We start from the raw sequence: 19,328 nt of genomic DNA on the forward strand, positions 1-19,328 counted from the left end.
CCCTCCAGGTAGATTCTGGGGGCCGGGAGCTGGGATCCCTGGGCGGGAAGCAGGGGAAGGGATGGGGGACTGAGGACCGCGAAGAAGAGAGAAGAAGGGGGTCTTGAGGGAGGGAGGAAATGCAAGAGAGAGGAGGGAGGAGGAACAAGAGGAAGGAGAGAAGTGCGGCCAGCTTGCTTTCTCCAGTCGGGTGGCCGCGGGGACCTGGGCGACGTCGGAGGCCCTGCCCAGAACCCAGGCGGCAGCCCCCACCCTCGCGCTGCGACACGCCCCCCACCCCTTCCGGCTCACACCCCCGCCCACACTCCTGAGTGGTGCGGTGCAGCGGCGGCCAAGGCAGCAGAGCCGAGGAGAGCAGGTGAGAAGCAGGGCTGGGCTGGGCTGGCGGAGCGCGGTGCCGGGAGCAAGGGCGGCGGTCGGGGGCTCTACCCAGGGACAGCATCGGGGCCGAGAGGCCCAAGGACTCGTGGAGTCCTCCGAGTCCTGCGCAGCAGCGGCCGTCGGGGGTCAGCTGGGAAGCTGCAGGATTGCACTGCTTCTTTGCCTGGTCTTGGGGAGGCTTGACCATCAGGGCTTCGGGACTCCAAGCGCATGTTCTCACTTCACTTGGCCCAGCATCTGCTAAGCACTTTCTGTGTCTAGTCGGAGGGTCCGCGGGTCTGACCCAACTCGCCTGAATTGCTGGTTCGCAACCGCCTCTCCCGGGAGCAGGGGGTGGGGAAGAAGGAAGGATCAGCCGCTGGTGGCAAGTCTGAGCCAGGACATAGCCGATGACAGCCTGTGATGACCGGCCAGACTGGGGTTGGACCTTCCGGGCAGAGCAGGCAGCCCTTGGAAAGCCAGGCTGGCAGGATCATGGGTGCGAGGCACAAAACAGACAGACAGACATATTCACACATACACCCTCTAGGCATCCGCCCAGTAGTGATGCAGGAAGAGGAGCTGGCAGGTGGGACCACCAGGAAACCATCCCACCCAGCTCTGCCCTCTTCTTCAAGCTCAAGGTCCCTGAGGCCTGACTAGTGTCTCCCAAATGTGGGGGTGGGAGGGTCCGGGCCAGAGCAAAAGGAGGCATTGGCTGCATTGTCTGCAGGTCCTTTTCCAACCTGACCTTGTCCTTGCTGTCCCCTCAAAAGACTGCCATGCTCTGGTGAATGCTCACCAGGATGCCACCTCTTTCACTTTGCAGTTGGGGGCAGCCCCTATGAACTCACAGCACTGGGAGGCCTGGGAACCAGCCAGTCGAGAGTGTCCCTGCACTGTGCCAGCAAGGGCTTTACATTCTTTGCCCAGCACTGCAAGGCAGCCCCAGGCTTCTCCATCTTTGGGCCTGATTCATCCATCTTTCTCGACTCTCTGTTCCTGGCAACAACCCTGCCATGTGCCCATACGTGGACCATGCTTGCCTCTGGGTAGGGGTGGTGTTGGGCGGGGAGAGGGGTGAGGAAATGAGCTAAACATCAGCTTTAGACTTGAGAGAGAATAGAGTGTGGGCTGGTGGAAAACATCAGTATGTGCCTGTGGAGGCTTAGGTTCAGGGGGATCTCAGAGGATAGCAATTGTGACCCACAGCCTAATAATAACAGTCTTTGCCCTCTTGGCCTGGCTCACTTCTACTGTACCTTCAAAATTAATCTGCCTCTCCCCAGACTAAGGCTGGTGACCCCTAGGGGCCCTGGCTGCCCTGCCTCCCTACATACCTCCCTGGGCACTCCCATGGCATCTACACTGGCAGCCTGCAGACCCGAGACTGCCTAGGTCACAGTCCCTCCAGCAGGCCCAGAGTCTCCCTGCCCTGGCCACAGGCCAGGCTCCCAATTAGCCCAGATGCATCCTGGAGCACAGGGCCTTAAAGGCCTCCATTCACCCACACATGCATTTGTTTCCCTCAGTCAACCAACTGAGGAAATTCACCCTACTCCACACCAGAGATGTGGCCAGGCCCCAGAGATGAAGCCCTGAGCACAGTAGGTATGGTCTTACCCTTCAGAAGCTAGTGGGAAAGAGAGAGCTTGATCAGCAAAGCACTTATCTATTGGATTCCAGGCAGGAACAAAACCAGCACTCCGCCAGCAACCCCTGGTGGATTTGGATTGCCCTGGGGTGGTCAGCTGGCCTTGGGTGGCAACAGCCCCATGAGAGCAGACCCTCACTTTAGGAACCACTGTCTCCCATATGGGGGCCCAGAGAGAACACTGTGGTCAGCACACACAGCTGGAACTCGAGACTGGGGCCAGGCCTACAATGAGACCCCTATATACAACTGTCAGGCTCTGGCCTCCTCATGGAGCTGGGGTAGGGGTCTGTTGGTGGGAGGTGGAGGGTTTGTGATAGGTCTATGTGGCTGCTGTGTTGATGCTTCTCACTTCTTGGTCCCCAGGTCCACACTCTGCATCCCTGGATCAGGACTCACCAAGACACCCATCCTGGAAAAGGTCCCCCATAACATGGCAGCAAAAACTCCCAGCAGTGAGGAGGAGTCTGTGAGTGACTTTTGGAGTCCTATCTCAACCCTGCTTTCCCCACCCACATGCCCTTGCTTGCAGAACAGTCCTGACTGAGACTGGCCCCTAGCATTTGCCTGGCCCCAGCCCTGTCCTCTACTGGCACGAGGCCCAGGCTACAGCCCCGCCCCCAGCTTGCTGAGGATCCCAGAAGGGCCTGGAGGGGCTGAGATGGGCCTCAGGGTGCCAAGGGAATGCTAAGAGCTAAACTTCCAAATCCCTGGGCCAGGCTAGGCACTATCTTTCCTTTCAGGGCCTCTCTTCATCCCAGCTTCCACTTCTGATAGCTTTGAGCCCAGTGATTTTGCCTTAGGGTGGGGCTGAATTCCTACTCCAAGCCCCTCAAGTCCCAGCTCCAGCTGCTGTCTCTAGTTCAGCCTTGGAGCCTTAGGCACTATGTTCTCCACTGGCCTGAGACAATGCCATCCTCCCTGGGCAGGCATCCTCCCTCCCACCCCAGCCAGCCTTCGGGTGGCAGAGCAACACACCTGATTTCAGGTTGCTGCATGTGTTTCCCCTTTCCCACACTTGTCTTTTTGCCACTCCTCTTCCCTGTTCCCCCTTCCCCAAGCCCTCATTTGAAACCCTGAACAGAATTTTCTGGCTTCTCCCCAAGAAGCTGCTCACTCCATTGCCCTGACCTCTGCAGCTGACAAACATCTATTGTCACCTCTGGTCCACTGGCATGCTTCTCCACCCACCCCATTGGGCTGTGGCTTCCTTAAGAGCAGGCTCTGTTTCTCCATCGTCTCTCAGTTCAGCCCAGGATCTGACTCCCATGAACTGCCCAGGAAATACGGAGTTTTGGAGTATTACCTGAGACTCCCAGGTCCAAAGACCCTCTTAGTACAGGGCTAGAAGTCTGGGAGAGTCTGGGGAAGATCCCTGGGGGGGGGGGGCTGAGATGTCTGAGCTGCGATTTCCTGCTTTCTTTTTACCCACTGCTGATTCCCTGTTAGCCAGGCTAAGTCACAGTGCACTGTCAGAGCCTAGAAGAAGGCGGGCAGTGTCTGGTAGAGGCTCTAGCCAGACTTGTGGGCCCTTTTGGCCAGGCCATTAACTGGGCTGGGCTTTCTGTAGGTGCTCACCCACCCACCCACCCATCACACAGACCACCCCCCGCCGCAAGAGATGGAACAACCAGAACAGCTGGGTTGGGGGCCCAGACCTGGCTCGCTGGGGTTGAGCAGGGCAGCCTGGGATGCTGCCCAGATCTGTCCTCACATCATTCCCCAGGGCAGAAGCAGCCCGTAGTTGGCACTGACACCCCACCCCTACCAGAGAAGTGAACCCTAGAGGCAGGATCAGACAGGCAGAGGCCGCCATTCATCCATCAGCAGCAGGGGCAGAGAAGGAGGTGCTTTTAAGGGGCCCCTTCACTCTGCAGCCTACGGGGAGGAACCTTTACTGTCTCATGGAAACTCATCACTGCACAGAGGAGAAGCCCCTGAAGGAAGGTGCCTCACTGTCTACCAGCGTGTCCCAGGAACCATGTTGCAGAATTCTGGTCATTAGGGCAGCACTGAATTATGTCTCTCATCCAAAGCCATCTTTCATCCTTCCAAATCTCTCCAGGTCTGCCTCCCGCCCCTCAGGTCTGGAGATCAGTTAGATTCTGGAGCCCCAGCTGAGAACAGTTTATAAATTAAGAGTGACTAGCAGCCAACAATATCAGTAACAGGACTATTTCATCTTAGATCCATCCTTCATGGCTTAAAAGCACTTTCACATGCATTAGGTCTTTAATCCTATGAGAGGGAGGGCTCACTACCCCCATTTTACAGGAGAAGAAATTGGACAATTTAAGCAATATTATTATAAGTTCTGCCTTCCTATTGTCAGTGGCCAAGTGAGGGACAAGAAGAGGAAAGGAATGGAAAAGGGAGTGAAAGGGAAGGGAGAGAACGACCCAGGAGAAAGAAGCAGAGTGGACATGGAAGACTGATTTTAGCTCCTTGTCTGCCATCAGATTTGTATGTTACCTTGGACTAGCTACTCCACTCTCTGGGACTCAGTTTCCTCATAAATAAATTGGAAGTCACAAAACTGAAGCCACACAGAAGCCTTCTGTGGTGAAAGCTGCTAGTAAACTGAGAGGCACAGCATGCGTATAGGAAGGCGGAGTCGGGGGGGGTTCTTCCCAGGCTCTAGCCACACTTTGGGGCCCCCAAAGAGTATGAGTTTCCACTTGGGAATTCTTCTGGCAGTATAAGACAGCAAGGTCGTAACATTTTAGATGTGCCTATCCGAGGCCAGTTGTTTCCCCCATTTAATTCTCTCTGTGTTCCTCTCAGGTAGGAATTATTATTTATGTCCTATGGATGAGGAGCAGAGGCTTGGAGAGATTCGGAGAGGAAGGACATTCACTGCATCCCCCCCACTGCCCCTAACACCCACATGAAACAAAATCCCCTGCCTGGGTTTTATAAGTAGGAGGGACTTATAAGCAGCTCAGGGCATGAATCATCTTCTGAGGAAACCTCTTGTAGGATTCTAGTCATTAGGGCAGCACTGAATTGTCTCTCATCCAAAACCATCTTTTATCCTTCCAAATCTCTCCTTAAGAGTGCCCCCTTCAGGTCCAGAGATCAATCAGATTCTGGAGCCCCAGCTGGGAACAATCCTAAATTAAGAGTCACCAGTAGCCAACAATATCAATAACAGGACTATTTCATCTTAGATCCATCCTTTGTGGCTTAAAAGCCCTTTCATATCTATTATCTGTTTGATCCTATGAGAGATAGGGGTTACTACTCCCATTCTACAGAGGAAGAAACTGAGGCACAGAGGGAGGGTGACTTGCCCAAGTTTGCAGAGCTGGTCAGTGGCAGGGTCAGGGTACAAACCCAGGTCTGTCTGGTGCCAATATCACCATATTTTCCTCTACACTTTACCCCTTTCTGGGGACAGAGCACAGTGAGGTCAGGGACCAAACCAAAACTTCCTAAATTCATAATTTTGCTGAGCTGAGCTCTAGAAATGGACAGACCCCAGGGTAGAGAACAACACAGGGGCAGAACGACACAGATACTAGGGACCAACCTGGAGACAGGCATGGGGCGCACATATGAGAGGCACAATGCCTATGAACCCTCTTCTCCAGGGGCTGCCCAAACTGCCCGTGCCCCCCCTGCGGCAGACCCTGGCCACGTACCTGCAGTGCATGCGACACCTGGTGCCTGAGGAGAAGTTCAGGAAGAGCCAGGCCATTGTGCAGCGGTTTGGGGCCCCTGGTGGCCTCGGTGAGACCCTGCAGCAGAAACTGTTGGAGCGGCAGGAGAAGACAGCCAACTGGGTAAGAGGGGCAGACAAGGGACCCATAGAAGAGGGGCAGGAGGCAGACCTGGAGACAGAGGGAATTCGGTGAGAGGCAGGTATGGGACAAAGACAGGGCAGAAGGAGAGACGAGGGACAAGGATGGAGGATAGGGGTGGGAACAGGCAGGTGGCATGGATTGGAGGACAGGAAGGGACAAGGATGGGAAACAAACAAGATGAGGAACGGGAAATATGGATAGAGAAAGAGGAGGACAAATCGGGGACAGGAATAGGGGACAGATGGGGACAGAGATCGCATCAGGAAAGAAGAGAGGGTGAAAGGCAGGAAGGAGACACCTATAAGGACAGGCAGAGGACAGTGATGTAGCACCAAGCCACCAGGATGGGGACTGGGAAAGAAGAAAGGAGACAGGAGGGTGCAAAGGTGAAGGACAGGCCTGGTGGACTGGGAAGCTCCTGGCACATACCTGGGGCTTAGCATATATTTGTGGAATGAATGAATTAATGCTCTGGTGAAGTGTCCTGATTTTCTCTTGGGGCTGTCAGGATAGGACTGTTTGGAGGGATGTGACAGCCTTTCCCGCCCTCCCTGGCAGGTGTCTGAGTACTGGCTGAATGACATGTATCTCAACAACCGCCTGGCCCTGCCTGTCAACTCCAGCCCCGCCGTGATCTTTGCTCGGCAGCACTTCCCTGGCACCGACGACCAGCTGAGGTGAGGCCTTGGTGCTCCTAGCTCATAACCTGGGGACCCACCCAAGGCAGGGGCCCTTACCCCAGCGCCAGCAAAGAAAGGCTGAAGCTGGAGCCTCAGCTGAGCTTCCTGTGGCCAAATGCCCTGAGACAGTGGACGTCCAGCCCATCAGGTGGGGAGCAAGGTTAGGTGTGGCTGCACTCGAGTGACAATCACACGATCAGCCTTAGTCTGTATTTATCTTGCAGTGGAATGGGCACTCATGGAGGTCATGGGTCCAAATATCCCCACAGCCTCCACCTGGCTGAGGCCCCGAGAGGAGGCATGTGGCCCTGGACCACACCAGTACTTGTCCCTGGGAAACACTGCCCCAGGCTGTCTGAGAGGGCCTCTGCTTCCCTCCAGAGCTTGCAGCTCTAAACTGAGGCCCCAGAAGGCTGGAAACAATTCCTCCCTGCCAGCAGCCAGAGCCTGTGCCATCTGCTGTAATTTCAGAGCTCACTGAGCCGTTGGAAGGGCCTCTGGCCGCTGATGACGATGGAGGATGGGGGCAGGGAGAAAGGGTTTCCCTTCTGGAGTCTCTCAGAGTCTGGTCTTAAGACCTGAGTGGGACAAATGGTGGGGACAGTTTAGAGGGAGGGCAGAGGGCAGGCCAAAGTGGCCCAAGGGCAAGAGGCAGGGCCCACCTCACCTCTGGGCCGGGCTTAGCCACGCTAGGAAGACCTCCCCATCCCATCCTACCAGCTGGCCAGCCTTTCCTCCCACTGTAGCTGGGGTCTCCCCAGGGAAGAAGGAAGGTGTGGACGGATGAATGACTTCTGAAAACAGTTCTCACAACTGCATCTGAGGAGTATTTTCATCCCGGTGCAATTAAGCCAGGCCCAGCATCCCAGGATGACAGTTCCCGCTGCTCGTTTCTCCAGTGCCTTTCCCCAAGCACTCAATTTCCTTTTCCTTAGTACTGGGGGGTAGGGGGAAAGGGACCAAATTACTGGCTTTTCCCAGGAGAACATTTCCACAAGACCAGGAGTCCTGCCCTGTCCAGCCCCAGGGCTGGCCTTTCCAAGGAAGAACTCCACCCTTCACCCTTCGTCCCTTGTGACCTGCTCTGTGGCCTCTCCTGGCTTCCATCTCCCTCTCTGCTCCCTCTCCTCTTCAAGGTGATTCCAGCTTCCTCTCCTCTCCCCAAGAGCTGCTCCACCCCCAGTTCTCACCAAAGGACCATTTTGAATCCAAGGCTTGTGGTGGGCTCACGGCACTGGGCTGGAGGGCAGGAACCACATCTGATTAGTGCAGGAGCCACATCTGATTAGTGCACACAAGCCGGCATACAATGGGGGATCATAGAGTTTGGCAGCGGGGAGGAGGGAGAGAGAAGGGAGGGATGAGGAAGGAGATGGAAGGGAAATGGAAGGAGGGAGGGGAGGCAGAATGGAAGGAGGGAGGGAGGGAGGGAGGAAGCCAGGCCCTGGGAGGAAAGGCTCAGGCCTCCCTTCTCCCTGCAGGTTTGCAGCCAGCCTCATCTCTGGTGTACTCAGCTACAAGGCCCTGCTGGACAGGTAGGACTGGGAGGGTGGTGCCCTGTTCCAGCACAGTCTGCCTATGCGTCCATCTCCCTTGCAGGGACCTTGTCTTTTTCCAACTCTGTATTCCCATTCCTGGCTCCTGGCACGGAGCAGGTGTCCCTGCCCTCACCCACTCCCCCACCATCAGGATGATCTTTAGCCCAGCTGGCCTGACTGTAAACTGTTCCTTTTCCTGGGGCAAGCGCTATCCTTCCTTGATCTTTTAAAAATGCCCCCTCCCTCCACATATATGTGCACAGGTGGAGTGAATTCATTTGAAGCTGGTGAACACATAGGAAGGCGGGGAAGAAACAGTTGTTAGAGTAAGGTGATGGGAGTCCTGATTGCCACTTGGAGGAATGGTGTCTCCAGCCAGAGCCTCTGTGTCCTCAATCCCCCCAAGTTCAGTGGACACGAGGCTGTTCTGACAGATGGAGAGGGCTGCTAAAGCACCGCAGGCTCTCTTTGATTTTAGGAGGAAAGTCCCTCTCCTGGCCAAGCTTAGGAGAGCAGGAGGGTATCTGAGAGCAGCAGGGAGAGTAAAAGGATCTGGAGGACCCAAGTCTCTCAAAGTACAGACTATAAGGGCATTAGAAGCTGGAAGGAGACAGAGAGGCCCAAAGAAGCATCCCTTGCACAGATGAGGAAGCTGCAACTCAGAGAGGTTAAGTAACTCATCCATGGTCACACAGCTGGGTGGTGGCAGAGCAAGGAGGGGACAAGGGGCAAACTTCACTCTCTGTTCAACTTGACTCAACTCAGTCTTTACCTAGCCTTGGGACAGAGGCTCAGACCCACAGCCCCTCCAGGGTAGGGCTACTCCCTCTGGAGAGGGGCAGGCAGGGCTCCCAGACTCTCAGGGTGGAGCAGCTCAGGCTGTCCAGGGCATTTCTGCACCACACGCTCTTGGGTGCTCTGTTCACTCCTCTCTAAATGCCATGGGTCACTAGGCCCTGGACTGCTGTCTCCTCATGGTGTGTCTTCGGTCTCTCCCTTCCTCGTGGACAGTGCTCCATTTCCTCCCAGAACTCGCCCCTCCAGCTCACTATCCTGCCTGTTTTCAAATAGCCTTGTCTCGCTGGGCCTGGGGACTTGGTGCCCATTCATCACTGACTGCCCCCACAAGACTTCACTTTCCTTCTGATCCCAGACTTCACATTTTTGTGTGCACACTCACACAAACACGAATACCCATGCATATCCACATGGAGGTTCCCATGTCCAATGACTGAAAAGGACTTAAGACTGGAACATTTTCCTGAGTGCCTGTTTTGAACCCTTAATTAATTAATTAATTAATTCACTTATTCACTTTGCAATGTAGTTATGCTGGGAAGATGAAGAGAAATAAGGCCTCATCCTCCCTTCAAAATGTCCTTAAGCTATTGGGCAAGACAGTCACATAAACAGACACAAAATACAGCTGTGTCCCTTCCCCTGAGTCCCACACTCGCTCATCCAAGCCCCAACCATCCCCACTGGGGTGTCTCTCAGTCATTACAAATGAGCCAAGAGAGCTTTGCCTCTCCCTCCCAGCTCCCCAACTCCTCCCATACCTTGTTGAGCCATCTCTGTAAGTGCACTAGCGCATGCCCTGTTGGTGAGTCTGGGAACCTAGAAGTCACCTGTGCGTGTTCTGCTTTCTCCCTTGCACCTTCATGTGACCCATGGTGCTCAGATGTGGTCATTCTCCCTCCCCACCGTGTCCCCAAGCTCCCTCCTCCCTCCCTGCTGCCCTCACTTGAGACATCACTTTCCTTCTCTGCCGCAGCCTCCTTCCTTGTTCTTCCTGTGACAACTTTCAGTCCATTCTCCCCATATAAGTAGGGTCAGTAAAACAACAAAATGGAAACCCAGTCGTGCCCCTGCGTGCTGAAGCCTCCCGAGGGCTTTCACTGCACCAAGAATAAGGTGATAGCTCCTCCCCACTGCCACTGGAGCCCCACAAGACCTTGCCTGCCCGCCTCTCTGGCCCTGTCTTCACTGGGCCTCAGCTCTACTGGCTTCTCTCTGCCTTTGACCAGTGCTTCTCAAGCTGCCTCTGGGGAAGAACCAATATATTTTCTTTCATTTTGTAAAATTTGTGTAAAACAACAAAAAAATTGATTACTAGAAAAATGGCATGAAATATGAGACCAAATATTTTATTACAGGATTCAGCAGACATAAAACTCCCATCACATTGCTGCAAACATTTCTGGGTTCAGGCATTACACCAAGTCATGGGTCAGTCACAGCAGTTCAGTGCAATACTCATACTTTGAGTTGCAGTACTGTGGGACATTTCACCCTTAGGGCTCAGCTCAATCAACCTGCCTCAGTGAGACTGCCCCTGGTCACCACCTCCTGCCCCTGCCAACACTCTGTCTCACTACCTGAAAGTCTCCTGTTCACTGGTTTGCTGCTTGTGGTCTACTCCCCACCTACATATCCCAGGACCTGCACCCCCGTAGAGCAGGAGCTGCAGTCTTATTTGCTGCCGAATCTCCATATCCCAGAATGGTGCCTGGCCTATACAGAGGATGTGCTTCACAAATATTTGTTGGCTGAAAGAGTGGAAGGATGGCTGGCTGGCTGGCTGGATGGATGGATGGATGGATGGATGGATGAATGGAAAGATGAATGGATGGTGGATAGATGGTTGGAAAGATGGGTGAATGGAAAGATGGATGGATGGTGGATAGATGAGTGGATGGTGGATGGATGGGTGGATGGTGGATGGAAGGATGGATGGATGCTTGGTGGATGCATGGGTGGATGGAAGAATGGATGGATGGTGGATAGATGGGTGGATGGTGGATGGATGAGTGGGTGGTAGGTGGAAGGCGGGATGGATGTTTAGTGGTGGATGTATGGTAGATGTATGGATGTATGATGGATAGATAGATGGGTGGATGGAGGGAAGAAAGGGAGGGAGAGAGGAAGGACAGGCAAAAGGCATGCTGAGACCACAGGGAAAAAGAACTTCCTGCGTTGACCTCAGAAGAGGCTTCTAAAAGAGATGATAAAGGAGTAGGCTCTTGAAGGAGTTTTCTGAATAGAACAGTTGAGTTCTGGGGTTGGGGCAAATGCGTGCTGAGAGAAGATCAGCATAAGCAAAGATACAGAAGGCTAACTGGCAGGGTTTACACATGCCACACATGAGGCAGAGGTTTGGGAAAACTCTGAGGGTCTCCATGGGTTGCGGAAATGGGGCCCTCTACTACTTTAAACAGTGGAGAATTGAGCTCTGCATCTGCCACGGTGATGCAATTCTGGGTTCTGCGCCCCATTTTGCCTGATCGAGTTACAATAAAACCCATTCTCTGTCTCCCCTCAACCCCTGCCATCCCCTCGTGGCTGCCTCCCTTCCTGCTCCTCTTCTTCAGCCACTCCATTCCCACTGACTATGCCAAAGGCCAGCTGTCAGGGCAGCCCCTTTGTATGAAGCAATACTATGGGCTCTTCTCCTCCTACCGGCTCCCCGGCCATACCCAGGACACGCTGGTGGCCCAGAACAGCAGCATCATGCCGGAGCCTGAGCACGTCATCGTAGCCTGCTGCAATCAGGTAAGAAGCCCCTTGTCTTGGTGAGGGAAGGCACAGAGCATGCAGTGGCCATGCATTCACATCCATTACCTTCTCCGAGGAGGCTCAGTCTTCTTCCCTGAGTCATACAGGGAGCTGGGGCACCATGTCTCCAAAATGCAGTCCCCACTTCCAGTCAGTCCCATGTCTCTCCACCAGTTGGCTTCTAAGAATGAGAGCCGTCAGTTTGAGAATATCCTCACTGGACTCTCACTTCAGCCCTGATGCCCTGAGGGTCACGATCCAGACCTTCCACCTACACATCTATTCTTTTCCATGCAGTCACCCAGGCCCTGGCCTTTCTGGAGACCACACACGGGCAGACAGTGTTACAGACTGACAAATAGGACCTTTCATGTGCCAGCCTGTGGGCTCGGCACTTAACATGCATTCATCCCACTTAATCCTCACAGTGACCCTGCAGAGGGGGCCTTAGGATCTCCGTGTGACAGTTGAGGACATGAGACTCAGACAAGTTAAGTGGTCTGCCCAAGAATGGGAAGGACTCCTAGGTCTGGCCAGTACCCCAAGGTCAAGGTCTACCTGCTGCAGCTCGGGTCCTCAGACTGGGTTCCACAGAGCCAACAAGGACCCATGGGTCCTGGGGGACAGGCTGAGCATGAGGGCTCCTGACCTCTTCCTTGGACCCACTGCACTATATATTCCATATATTGAGCTTCACATAAATATTTCCTCTGACAAACGGTTTTTGGTTTTGGTTTTGCTTTGCTAAAACCCAAGTTTGGCAGCCATCCCAGGGACCCCTGTGGTACTTGCTCTACAATGTGATTTTGGGCTCACCTCACGTTTTCAGTAAGTTGGGAGCTCTGTGGAGCCCTGACATCTGAGGGTGGCTGTGACCTCTTTTCCTAGATTTGAAGGCCATCTAGGAGCTCTTGTAGCCCACCTGACACCCTGGCCATAGCCCAAGGAAGTTTCCCCATCTTCATTCAAAAGTCAAGCCAAATATTTCCCAGTTCCCACAGGCCACCGTATCCACCTCTTCCAGACATGCTCTGGGACCCTGTACTGGACCAGGCCATAGAGACACTGCTAGGGATTGGAGGGGAAGGGAAAACAAGGTACTCATGTCAGTCAGCTGAAAAGGGTATCTTGACCTGGATCTAGGAATAGACCCTTCACAAAGCCTGAGGCTCTAGCCTTCAAAGCTACAAAATGATAGAACCACAGGGCTGACATACAAAGCACATGTAGGTACACATGTGAAGGCGCACACACACGCACACATGTGTAGGTGCACATGCACACATGGTGTGTGTTGGTGTTCCATTTTAATCTTCCTCTGCATATGATTGCTGGCTTGCTTTTTTTCCTCCACTCACCAGCGTGTTTAAGGCCCATCACTGTGGCTCTATCTATTGCTAATTCACTCTTTTCAATGGCTGGGTAGACATGCCTCAGACATATACACCACATTTCACTTAGCCATTCCCCTTCTGGAGAACAGTGAGGCTCTTGCTACCATTTTGCTGTTGCAAACAAGGTTGAGAGGCACATTCCTCGTGTCTTCTGGTACACACGGGTATGTTTCTCTAAGCCTCAGGATAAAATATGCATTTATAAGTGCAATTGCTTAGTCATAGACATGCACATTTTTAGTTTTGATAGACACTGCCCTCCAAGAGTAGCTGTGCCAATTTATCCTCCATTCCCTATAAACATAATGGATTCCGTGAACCATAAAAGCACATTTTCTTTCGGCTAAGTTTAATGTTGCCTTTTTTGATTGGGGGCAGCGAGGAATCCAGCACAGTCAACAGCCTTGGCTTGGTCCCTAAACTGAGACTGCTTAGAACCACCAAACACCTTGGGAACCTTGGGCCTGAGCATCCCTGTCCCAAGCTCACCTGTGAAGGCTGAGTGAAGGCCTGGTGCCACGGGTCACCCAACAAGTGACATGTTTGACCTGTTTACCCCACAGTTCTTTGTCTTGGATGTTGTCATTAATTTCCGCCGTCTCAGTGAGGGGGATCTGTTCACTCAGTTGAGAAAGATAGTCAAAATGGCTTCCAACGAGGACGAGCGCTTGCCTCCAATTGGCCTGCTGACGTCCGACGGGAGGAGCGAGTGGGCCGAGGCCAGGACAGTCCTCGTGAAAGGTCAGCCGCAGTGCCCAGCACATCTCCATGCCCATCTCATGCTCGTGCCCATCGGCTTTCCCCCCTCCAGGGTTGGGCCGGGGCCTCATCCCCATCAACCATAGTGCGGGAGCTCAGGGCCCACAGCATGTCCTGCAGCCAGCCACGGTGCCTTGCCACTGAAGGCACCTTTTATGCCTTCGTGTTCCATCTGACAGTATCTGGCTTTCTTGGTGGGACTAACTGGTGCTGAAACTAGGGATGTCTGGGAATATTGGGCGGGGCGGGGGAGTTAGCAGGGGGAAGGCTGGCTGCAAGTCAGCAGGTGTGTTTTCCTGGTGGGCGGCGCTCACAGAGTGGCTGGGGGAGCCCTCAGATGGTGTGGGATGGAGCCTGCCTCCGGGAAAGTGTCTTTCACCTGATCTCTCCATCCTGGGACTCTTTTTCTTCAAGCTGCCCCTTATCTTGTGGCACTGTTCTTATGAAAGTGTCCAAGCATTCCCATAAGAAAGCCAGGAATATTCTTGAAAATTTCTCATCACCCTTCTGGAAACTACTTTTCAAATCCAAAGCTGGTCCTATTCCAGAAGCTGATGGAATGCCCTCCTTCCTTGCCCATGGTAGAGATACTGGAATGAGAAGCAAGACTTCTGTGAGTCTTTATTTGCCCCTCAGAATTTTACTGGGCCAGGTAATCTATTCAGACTTTCCACATCTGTTACTGAGGGCCCTGGGCTTGGCCCAGGGAGTATGGGAGACAAAGGAGATGAGGCCTCAACCCAGGAGCAGCCCCGTGATGGGAACGGGAAGAGAGGGCACGGGGAGGAGACTCACATCCAGGGGCATGCAGTGCTGACCCACTTCAGACAGGCGCCAAAAACGTGCTCCAGGACTTCAGAGAGGGGAGGGAGCCCTTCCGAGTGGGATTGTGAAAGGCTCTGTTAGAAGAGGTGGGAATGGAACAAAGCCCCATGCCATGAGTGAGAAAGGCTGGAGGGAAGGATGGTACCCAGGCAGGCAGACCCACCCTGGGCAAAGCCCGCCGCCCAGCAGGGACACACCCACCTTACCCTCAGGGTGAGGAGGAGAGCAGCTGCCCAGTGAAGGTGGCCTGAGCCGGATGTACTGGGCCTAGCTGTCTGACAACAGCCACTTGCATTTTCTGGTCTCTCTCTAGAAGGGTCTTCCCCCAGATCCAGCTGGCTCCTTGCCCCATGCAGAGCTCAGCCCAGGTGTCCAGCCTCAGGCCCTCTTTGGGCATCCTTCCCACACACTCTGTCACTGTGGCCCATTCTCTTATCTTGACTCTGTTGCTCCCTCTCTGAGGACAGTTTTGAATTTGTTTGACAGATGCTGATTATTTGCCTTTTCCCTCACCTCCCACCCCCTGCCTATAGGTCAGAAGGACAGGGGCCTTGTCTGTTTGGTTTAATTTCTGAGAAACACAGTCGGGGCCCAGTTACATTTATTAAATAAAAGAGTGCAGGGTGATTAAAAATGCCAGGCCCCAGTCTTATTCCCCCACTTACCAATTAATTATTCTCTCATTCAATTATTGGGCACCTCCTGAATGCTGTCCTAAATAGGGGGCTGCAGGAGCCAAAGAGGGGTGTGAGAGCTGACTGCCCTCCCGGACCTAACCTTGTGCTGGAGAATTAATAACTTAGCATTCCGAAGTGAGTTAATTCCCTCAGGAGACCGTGGTGTAATCAAATCCCACTCTTCTCCCCTCCAGGGACAGAGACAGGCATGAAAATAATCGCCTCTGCCTCCAGCATAGTTTCTACTTTATTAGCAGGCCAGGCCCAAGACACACCCTTCAGGGCTGGCCGGATTGCCCTGAGGTCTGAGCACTTGGACTGCGGATCAGAATTGATTTGTTAATGGCACTTGATCTGGCTTTCTGAATGGAAGTGCTGTTTCTGAGGGAAATGCGACAGAAAGGAGGGGACACACGCACCTCCCCTTGGGTAATCTGATTAATCCAGTTAGCGTCAACTGTGTCATCTACACAACAGGAAACCAATTCTTCACAGATTCCCCCTCCCCAGAGCAGTCCTGCCTATGGAACAGAAACAGAGAGACCATTTACAAAATGATTTCGTTTTCCCAGTCAAAGAGTATGGTAGCTTGGGCCAGGGCTGAGAGTGAAGCTGGAGAGACCAGTGGGGTCAAGGCCATCGGAAGCGAGAACAATTCCTGGGCTTTTTATCCAAGCCATGAGTGGATGTTGGTGCCTTTTAGTAAGATGGGAAACAGCGTTGGGGAGTGGGTGCAGGATGGAGAAATCATTGCCACACATGTTGGGCTCGAGTTGCTTGAGTCATCTGGGTGGAGACATCAAGCTTGATATATATGTTTGGAACCCAAGGGAGAGGTCAGTACAGAGCTATAAATTTGAGAGCCATCAGCACATAAATGATCCTTAAAGTCATGGACCTGGGTGAGATAATCTAGAAACAGAAGACGAGGGGGCCTGGAGGTCAGGTAGAGAAAGATGCAAAGAGGATTGAGAAAGCAGCCCGTGAAGTAAAGGAAAGCCAGAAGAGTCAGCGATTCAAGACAGAGGGAGCGGCCAGCCACGTGGAATGCTCTGGAGAGCTCGAGGAGGAACAGGACACAGAAGACCCGGTTTGGCAACCCTGAAGTTGTCACTGGGCTTACTGAGGGTCAGACTGGAGTAGCAGGAGAACAAATGGTTGCACACTGACAGCAGTGGTCCAACAGCAGAAAGAAATTGTCGATGAGGCAGTCAATGAGTTGAACCAGGGAGTATGGTTGACTTTTTCCAGACATTTTGATACTAAAAGGAGCAGAAAAATGAGCGAGTTGCTGAAAGAGGACGAGGGTCAAGGGGGGTGTTTTTAGGAGGAGAGACAAATGTATGGAAGGAATTTAGTAAAAGAAATTGATGAAGAGATAGGACATAAATGGAGGGGTGGAATTCTTGCAAAGGCAAAAGGAGATGGAACTCAGAAAATAAGAGGCCTTTGGTTGGTACAGGGTGAAATGGAAAGCTTGGGCCTGAGGCTGCAGAGGTAGGGGCATGCAGAGGCTCCCAACTGGTACCTCCTGGTCTCAGATCACTACCTTGAGATAAGAGGCAGGGAGTTGGATTCTGAAGACAAAATCGAATGTGTGAAATAGCCTCTTGCAAAGTGGGAAAGAAGACTTGAAAAACTTGATAAAATTTATGGACTATGTTGAGCTCATATATGAAGGTTCAAAGTGATACATTTTAGGAGAGGCTAATTAACATTGTTATGTGATCTTCCCCACCAATGCTCAGCTCCTCAGGTTAAGCCAGAGTTGGTGAGTGAAACTGGTGGGGATGGTGAAGGTGTGGCAGGGAATGGTCATGCTGGAATCTGAGCTGAGTAAGGAAGTGTGTTCAAGTCTGCTCAGGCAGGTTCAAGTCTGCTCAGGCAGCCATAACAAAGTACCACAGACTGGGAGACTTCAATAACAGACACTTGCTATCTTACAGTTTAGCAGGTGGGTTTCTCCTGACGCCTCTCTCCTTGGCTTGTGGATGCCACCTTCTCCCTGTGTCTTCCTGTGGTCTTCCCTCTGTGCATATCTGCATCCTAATCTCTTCTTATAAGGTGACCAGTCATACGGGATTGGGCTTCACCCAAATGGCTTCATTTAACTTGTCTCTTTAAAGACAATTTGGGACAATCAAGACAATCCCATCTCCAAATACAATCACATTCTGAGCTTCTGGGAGTTAGGACTTCAACACAGGAATTTTGGAACGACACAATTCGGCCCATAAGAGGAATGAGGTGACAGACAGGGTAGATGACAGATGGTGAGAGCATAACAGGGCCAAGAGGTCTGGCTGTCTCAGTGACATGAGATGTATTCAGTGGGTATCAGAGGATGTGAACTAGAAAGTCAGGAATATGGTCAGAGTGTGAGATGCTTGGAACTGAGACTTTAGAGGTGGTGGGCTCCTGGTAGGGAGAAGTTCCCAGATGTGATATTGGCCATGGGCGCAGGGGTGAAACTGTCAAAGGTGTGGAGGTGGTGGAGCTGGGAGAAGATGGAGTCTGGGTGTCCACATGAATGCTCATGTTACCATAACGATGATTCCAGTAGCATGGGGGAAGCAGGTGAACTGAGAGCCCAGATATTCATGATGGGGACCTAGGAAGAGATGGGCGCAGCACAGAAACAAGGGGGATGATGGTGATGGGGGGTAAAAGCCTAACAGCTCCAGCTCCAAAGCAAAGTGGGATGAGGGAGGGGGAGTTGTTTAAAAGCAGCAACAGGGAGAAGGAAGCTGTCTACCCCACCTGGCCCTGGGGTGCATAAGTGTGAAGGAAAACAACAGCGTGCTTGAGAGGGTGGCAGGGCAGTGGGCACCTCAGGGGAGCAGCCCCTCGGGAAGTGTCACACTGCAGTTGAGGCAAAGTTAGGCGGGACACCTACAGAAGAGTTTAGCCATGCAGGGGAATGGCCTGTTTGAGACAGGCATGAAGGGCTCCAGAAGGAGGAAAGGAGAGGTGTGAGGACTGCGTGCACTTAGGGGACACGTGGCCTGGGGAGTGGGGTGATGGGGGAGCCAGGGAGCCCCCAGAGTGGTTGCCCAGCTGTCTCTGTTGGGGCTTAGGTGCTTTCTGACCCACAGCAGTATCCTGATTAACTCCATGGAATGGGTTGGTCTATTTTAGGGGAGCATAGCTCCCAACCCTCTCAGCTGAAGCCCTAAGATCTTGCCCCCACTTCCTGGAGCCTGGGTACAGGGACAGTGCCCATGGGCACAGAGTCCAGGCAAGCACTTGCTGGCAGGAGGCCTTGGCCAAGCTGAGCTCCTCTCAGCCTCGTGGGGGCCCAAAGCACCAGGCTACACAGGCTAAACCAAAGCAGCAATTCAGAGTCCTGAGGGGCTGGGAGGCCACGTCCACAGAGGAACTTGGGGCTAAAGCCAGGTGTGCTGAGGCCAGTGTGACTCAGCCCTGATTGCAGACTGGGGTTGGATGATGACATCAGGATTGTCTAGGGCATTCCTTAATAAAACAAAATAAAACAGATTCCCGGGCCCCAGTGATTTTCCAGAGGGACAGAGTGGGGCCAAGGAGTCTATTTTTATAGTACTCTGGTGTTTTCACGTGCAGCCCAGCCTGGGACCTGCTTACTCGGATATTAGGAGTGCATCCAGGTCCCCCTCTGTGCTTGCTCTGTCCTGGGCACCTTCTGTCTTTCGTTACACCTGTGAGGTGGGATTTCATTCCCACTGAACCAAGGAAGAGGCTGCGTCTGTCTCCCTTAGGGGTGGCCGGTGGTGAAGCAGTGTCTGACACTGGAAGGGAGCGTCTACCTAGACAGCCTGAGATCTGCAGTGCCAAGGAGGCTGGGTGGGATTCTGAAGACAGGCTTGGGGCCTCAGAGGGAGTCTACACACCCTGTTAGGACCTCCCTCCCCACCGCCTCGAAGCTGTGGCCTTCCTGAACCCAGGAGGAGCCAACCCTTTATCCTGGTCTGGAAATTTAATTAGACATTCGGCCCCGAGTCTGGGAGACTACAGCACTTGTCAATTTGTAGGAAAAGGATGGCCGCTTGGAGAGCCCCCCAGCCCGCTAGCTTTCCCGGGTGCTGCCATGAAGAGCCTGCG

General features: G+C 53.2%; 1 protein-coding gene across 2 annotated transcripts in view; it reads left to right on the forward strand.

Moving 5' to 3' along the window:
- Positions 1-309: 309 nt before the first annotated feature.
- CHAT (choline O-acetyltransferase) overlaps positions 310-19,328 on the forward strand; it is a 54,354-nt gene continuing 35,335 nt past the window's right edge. The window contains exons 1-7 of one of the 2 annotated variants that reach the window (XM_045399879.2): positions 310-365; positions 2,381-2,483; positions 5,608-5,799; positions 6,379-6,497; positions 7,982-8,035; positions 11,410-11,590; positions 13,551-13,728. In XM_045399879.2, coding sequence (XP_045255814.2) covers positions 2,448-2,483; positions 5,608-5,799; positions 6,379-6,497; positions 7,982-8,035; positions 11,410-11,590; positions 13,551-13,728 — 760 coding nt within the window. In that variant the 5' untranslated portion in view covers positions 310-365; positions 2,381-2,447. Of the gene's footprint in view, positions 366-2,377; positions 2,484-5,607; positions 5,800-6,378; positions 6,498-7,981; positions 8,036-11,409; positions 11,591-13,550; positions 13,729-19,328 lie in introns of those variants that run through there. The other variant, XM_015456011.4, reaches the window with a different exon arrangement.

Source organism: Macaca fascicularis, chromosome 9, assembly GCF_037993035.2.
Source record: "Macaca fascicularis isolate 582-1 chromosome 9, T2T-MFA8v1.1".
In the NCBI taxonomy this organism is placed as follows: domain Eukaryota; kingdom Metazoa; phylum Chordata; class Mammalia; order Primates; family Cercopithecidae; genus Macaca; species Macaca fascicularis.